Below are 6,559 nucleotides of genomic sequence, written 5' to 3'. Positions count from 1 at the left end.
GCAAAGGAAATGGTCCTGGAGGGCAGAAGACAGTGGGTGGCATTTTGGGGATACTTGCTGTGTGGTCCCCGTCTGCCAGATTTCAACTGCCAGTCCTGATCGGTCACGGACATGGGCCTCCCACTATGGGTGGCCCAGTGGTGTGGCGGGAACACGGAAGAGCAGGGACCTCAACTTTTAGGTGGGTTTGCCCGGCCCCCAGCACAGCCTTCTAAGTGGAATTTTCTTTAGAGGTTGTTCCAGGAAGAGGCTGACTTCAGCAGCTTGTTGACTTAGGCTCCCCGGATGACATCAGGACAAACGCCTTGGTTTCTGCCCAGGCAGGGATCAATAGCAAGCCGAACGTGCCCCTGACCAAACCCAGTCAAACAGGAGCACCATCCCGGCTCTTCCAAATTGCCTTTAATGAAGCCACGGGTAGCAGAATACACAACGGGGCTCAGATACACAGCATAGCGGGGCCTCCGTAATCATTTGCCCACATCTTGGGGGGAAGGGTGGTACATATGCCTGTATGAACACTACTTAAAAAATATAAACTCTTCACAACGTTCTCCAGGAGCCAGAGCCCAGGAAGACCCACTGGGGATCCCTCATGGGGGGGAGGCGCAAGAGGCAATCTCAGGGGAGGGGCAGGGCGTCCAGCAGCCCCCTGCCTTTGCTGGGAGTGCCGGCAGTGAGGGACCGAGGCGGTGGAGACAGTGTTTGGCGGCTCTTCAGATCTTGATAACGAATATCTGGTGGCATCCGGTTGGTGGGTTGGTGTCCGTTGCCAGTGGGGCCCGAGAGGCCGAGAGGCCGAGGGAGCCTTCTCCTCCACGGGGGCTGAGAGTGTGCCTCTGCTTGAAGAGGGGAAGAGGCACGGTGGGGCGGCGGGGCGGCGGGAGCGAGGGAGTGCCAGGCTTGCTCACGGTCCTGGTGACCTGGGACGAGGAAGAACAGTGGTTAGGCTGGCTACCGAGGAGACAGACTCAGGACAGTCAGGGGCGTGGGTGGGGATGTCTCTATCTGTAGAGTTCTAGGAGCACAAGGACACTGGAGTTCTTGCTGATGGTGATGGAACAGGGTGCCCTTGTCAGTAGGGTGACCAGGGACACCGGGACAGAAGGATATGTCGATGCTGGCTGGGATTAGGGGATAATAGGAGACTAATATCTTCGCGTCGTACTGGGCACAGAGGACATGAGGAAAGGACCTGGGGGCCCCTCTAGGTTTTGCAGTGAAAGGAGTACAATAGAAGGCATGGGCATAAATGACTCTGGGTCCTGAGTTTTTCTTCTTTTTCCACTTGTTAGTGGGGGGCCCTTGCTGGGGCTTGGCCTCAATGTCTTTCTTTCCAAATGGAGGAGAATAACAGCTGTTCTTCATAATTTGTAGGGGAGACATGGCTCAACCGAGGTGCCTCTTGTCACCTGAGGAGTCCTACCAATGTTCTAGGCCACTGTTATTAGCAATAGGAACCCCTCACTGGAAAAAGGGGAGGAGTTTGGTGGGCCCCACTTTAGGACCTAAAAGCAAGACCTTGGTGGGGGAGGTTTGCTTTCTGAGCCTGGGGACCTGCCTTGAGACCGTCACAGCCGCACTCCCCCCGAGATGCCTGCTCACCTCATCGGGACCACAGGCGCAGCGTCACGAACAGGTTAAACCCGGCCACTTTCAGGAGGAGGACGCGCAGCCCCATCACTAGCAGGTTGTGGGCGTTTAGGTTCATATCTGCAAAGCCGAGAGGTTATTGGCATGTACCCTGGAGGTCCGCACAGCCCTGTGACCCACCCGTGGTTTCCCCAAAAGGTGACTGCGGGGGGTTAGTTCCTGGCCCACCTCTCCCTTTCAGCTTGGGTGCACATCCCTTCGTAAGCATATTTTTATATTCCTCCAGGGCCACCAGTATTCCGTGTCAAAGGGAAACACCAACTGCACTCGGTCCTTATTCTATGTCTGCATCCCTCAGGAGCGGGGATGGGTTGGGGCTCAGAACTCATTGTAATCCCTTGGGTCAGGGCCCCTGAGTGAGAAGGTGGTGCCTGGACCCCAAGAGGGACCATTCAATGAAAACGGCTCCGATGGAAATGGACGGGCCCAGGGCAGGCGGCCGGGAGTGGTGGGGATCCTGAGAGCCAAGACCCCTGCCTACGTGAATTCTGCTGCTTTTCTTGAAAGAAGGCAGAAGCCCAGCTACCGCTACAGAGGGAACAGGCCCTCGGGAGGAGCTGGGGAGCTCGGGGCTCCGCATAAGCCAGTCGGAAATATCACAGCTGGGCCACTGAGAAACTCTCTTTGGTTCTCCAGAGCCCTAGGAGTGAGTCATGGGGTCTAGGGAAACCAGAGACACAGCCTGAAAGTCCTTGGAGGGGGAAAGAACATTAGAGATGGTGAGTGGAGCCTGGGAATTCAAGAATGTTCCCGTTCTTCCTAACTTCATTCCAGATCCACATATCCCTTCCCACCTCTCCTATCTAGTCAGGGTGATTGTGGATACATATCGAAGCTGGGATAGACCCCTCTCTTACCTGTTTCAAAGCTTTTCTCTATCAAAGTGGCATTACAGGAAAAGTCTAAAAGGAGAAACAAAGACATTTTCTTAGAGTTGCATGTGCTGACGCTCCCACATCAGACCTCCGAGGATTTGGGCGGATGAACCTCTGTCTACAGGCTTTCCGCGCTCTCTCCTGGAGAGATCTGGAGGGGACTTGTCGCCTGTGGACACCTGCTGGGAGAGCCACTGGCCCTGGCTTCTGGGTACCACTCCATTCACTTCACGAACACTGGTCGTGCAAAGTACCTGTCACCCGACACAAGGCCACAAGGAACCATCAGACACAGACCCTGCGCTTGGGTCTGGAGGCTGAAAGAGGCAGTAAGACACCACACAGTGACAAATGCCATAAGGGGTATAGATGCTTTCCTTTGTCCCACAGAGTCTCCATCCCTGCACTCCAAATTTGTTCCTTTGTTGTCACCAACCCAGGCAATGGCGCTGTCGTTGACTCAGTGGCTTGGGCAGAAAATCCAGCCGCCTTCCCTGATCTCCTTTTTCCTTCGCACCCCTGCAGAGTTCTCCCTCTGAATCTGAAATCGTGCTGGCCACTCAACTCCCCTGCCCCTGTCCAGGCCTCTGTCATCTGTCTGCGGCAACAGCTTCTTTCTGCTTCTACTCTTGGCTCCTACAGTCCCTTTTCCACTCAGCAGTTGGAGTGCTTTTTCACAGAAGTAAGTTGGATGTCATTCTCCTACTTACAACCAATCGGTAGCTTCTCATTGTACTTAGGAGAGTGGCTGCGCTCTCATGACCTAGGGGGCCTGTGACGTGGCCCTGCCCTACGTGGTCCATCTCCGTGCTGCTGCTCTTGCCCTTCCTCGCCGTGCCCCCGTGTCAGGCCTCCACAGCTTCCCCCCTCTACCCTCGGCACGGCCGCTCCCTTCTTAGCCTTTAACGCTCATCTCACCTAGAATTTCCCCAGAGAGCCCTTCCCGGACTCCCTGTCCCCACGTTGGCTGTTTCCTCCACCCCCAAGTTACAGCACATGTTCCAATCTGAAGTTCTCTAAATTTCCGCTTGCTGATGGATGGCTTCCTCAGGGCAGACCCCTCACCTGACTTATGTACTCCTGCACTCCAGCACCTGGCACCTTGTAGATGCACAATCCATGTTTGTTGAGTGAATGAACGACTGGGTGAGGTTGGATCTTTGGCAGAGAGACAGAACCAAGGGGAGGTATCTCGGAGAAAGGCATCAGACGGAGGCCTTGCAGAGCAGCGAGGGGCAAAGAGCCTGAGCAGAGGCAGGGAGGCAGGACCTCGGGCCGGCTGAGAAGCCAGTGGCCTTCCCGCCACCTTTTCCCCATCCTCTCTTTGCCTAGGACGTGCTGCAACCCGCCAGGATGGAGCTCGCTGGTGCTCGGTAACAAGAGCGGAGGGGCTTTGCTGACAATGGATGAGGCCGAGACCACCCATCAGAACAGATTTTAGGAGGGGGTGCCTGGGTGGCACAGTGGTTAAGCATCTGCCGTCGGCTCAGGGCGTGATCCCGGCGTTCTGGGATCGAGCCCTACATCAGGCTCCTCCGCTATGAACCTGCTTCTTCCTCTCCCACTCCCCCTGCTTGTGTTCCCTCTCTCACTGGCTGTGTCTCTCTCTGTCAAATAAATAAATAAAATCTTAAAAAAAAAAGAACAGCTTTTAGGTGCTATCCCCTCGAGCTCCGGGAAGAACCAGGTGTCCCAGGGTGGGGAGACTCAGCTGGCACAGGCACCGAGCCTGCACTCACCTGAGCTGGAGTAGAATTTCTCGTTGAAGGTACTGTTGCATTTAAAATCCGTGCTGTTGCTCCAGGCCAGGACCCCGTTGCTCTTGGAATCCATCACCCTCATGTCCAGCACAGTTCCATTCGACATGATTACTGTGCCCTCCTGGGATTGTGGCATTTTTTTTTCAGAATCAAAATCGGTGAACAGGCAGACAGACGTCTTACTGGATTTAGGGCTTTTCAGTTGGTACACGGCGGGATCAGGGTCCGTGATATCTGTGGGCCCAAAGAACCCAGGTTAGGGGATGCTCATTTCCCTCCTTGCCCCGACCCAGGTCTGAGTCCAGATGCCAGTGATGGGCAAGAGCACGGCTCTGTGGGGCTGGCAAGTCACATTCGCAGGCTTTAGGTGGGAAAGAACATTCTAGAAACCTGTTGCTCTAAGTGGACTGGAAGTCAGGGCCAGGCATAAGCCACGAGTCCTGGCCAAGAGGCCAGGTTCTCAGTGAAGGCTTTCTGCCTGAGCCTGCCTGCCGTTCAAGGAAACAAGAAATGCAGGGCTCCTTAATGATCCTGTTCATTCTTTCACTTTATAGCAACTTCTTCAGAAGCACAGCGGGACTGGTATGCAATAACATTACTCTGGCAGGACAAGGCAAGCCTAGAATAGAAGCCCAGCAAAGCAAACCATCCGTCTTGGAATCAGGGGTGGCCTCCCCCAAATTAGGCTGGGTATTGACAAGAATTGGAGGTTTATTATCGGCTGGCACTAAGTTGGAAGACCAGTCACATCACCAGGAGATTTCTCACTGATAAAAGTTCTAGATGATAAATCAGAACACCTGCATCCTGGTCCTGGTTTTACCACTCATTAGATACAAGGCCTTGAGCAAGTCACCTCAGCCCCCTAAGGGTCGGGAATTTCATCTGTAAAATGGAGATATTGCCGCCTCCACCTTCGTAACCAGGCTATTCTGAAAATCAAAGGGGGAGTTTCTCTCTATAAAATGATGTTTAACAAACTATAAAGTACTGAATAAATGAGAGCTCTTGATGATACCAGGATATTGCCATGATAATGTGCTACTGAGTTTTATACAGTCTGTTTCTACTCTTCGGCCCCAGGAAGCAGGGGCTGCTGGAGGCTTTCCCTTAGTGGTGAGAATCATTCTTCAGTATTTCTGTAGGATTTTGCGTTTTTAATGTAACTCTCATTGTTTATTCTTTCAGACGTCCTGCCTTTAGAAGAGGAAACAGAGGTCTGCTGGGAGGGTTAACACATTGGGGCCACCCAGAGAGTTTACAGCAGGGCTGGGACTAGAGTTTCCTGCCCCTGTGGTTCTCTGCTCCCACAGCTCTCCACCCTGCATGCAAGGTTTCTCAGACCAGGGGTACACCCCACTTGTGAGGCCAGCCAGGGTGTCCTCGGCAATGCAGACTTCCAGCTGGACCTGAAACTAGGGACATCAGCCTTTGGCGTGGCCTTGGGTTGCTGAGTCAAGGCACGCCAAGGGTGTCGAGTCAAGGGTGTGGGGCTGTCCCTGGAGCAGCAGAACAGGGGTGGGTCCATGGTCCCATGTGAGGGACATCCGAAGCTCTGGCCCTGAGGGATTCTGCCTGTTCCTCTCCAATGTCCCCGTTTCTGGGGGAGGGGAGGGTCTGACATCACTGTGGGTTAAGACCTTAGGGCATAAATCTTTTATAGGGAGGGGAGAGGTGGGAAGCCATTATGTGCCATCAACATACCCCAATGGGTTTGTTAGTCCTCGGTGGGAGTCACCAGTGGGACTGAGAAGGGGGATGTGGAAGGGTATGGAGGTGCTGAGAGAATGCGGCCTTGAGGAGAAGGCAGAGGGTAAGGTGCCACCAGCGCAGTGTGGGCTTAGAGGGGGGAGAAGGGGTTGTGGTGGGGGCCCGATGTCCAACTCTGAGTCCTGGTTAAACACTCAGTCAAGTCCTCGAGCCAGTTAGTGTCAGGCTGGAGAAGGTCTAGACCACGTTGTCCAACATGATAGTCTTTACCTACATGTGGCTGTTTACATTAAAACTAACCCCAATGAAATCAAATTAAAAGTCAATTAAAAATTAAAATTTCATTTTAAGAGCGTAGTGCCTGCCATATTGGACAGTGCAGGTTGATAGCACACTTCCATTGTCCCGGAACATTCTCTTGGACAGCATCGGTCTGGAGAGGGCTATGCCACAGAACGTGAGATTTTTGAGGAAATGTACCGCGGGCTGATTGTGGGCCTTAAAAACCATCTTTAAGTCTGTGGGGGGGGAGGGTGGCTCCGTCAGGGACAGGCCAATGTT

General features: G+C 53.7%; 1 gene segment (V, D, J or C); it reads right to left on the bottom strand.

Moving 5' to 3' along the window:
• Nucleotides 1–382: 382 nt before the first annotated feature.
• Nucleotides 383–4,535, bottom strand: LOC117797283 (the record flags this gene model as incomplete). The annotated part of the segment is given in 4 exon segments: nucleotides 383–923; nucleotides 1,606–1,713; nucleotides 2,511–2,555; nucleotides 4,268–4,535. Coding segments are annotated over 3 exon segments (420 nt in total), but the record flags the coding sequence as incomplete, so codon positions are not given.
• Between the last annotated feature and the right edge of the window lie 2,024 nt (nucleotides 4,536–6,559).

The sequence above is a fragment of the Ailuropoda melanoleuca genome, chromosome 20, assembly GCF_002007445.2.
Source record: "Ailuropoda melanoleuca isolate Jingjing chromosome 20, ASM200744v2, whole genome shotgun sequence".
Taxonomy (NCBI): Eukaryota; Metazoa; Chordata; class Mammalia; order Carnivora; family Ursidae; genus Ailuropoda; species Ailuropoda melanoleuca.
This window is presented reverse-complemented; position numbering and strand designations above follow the sequence as displayed.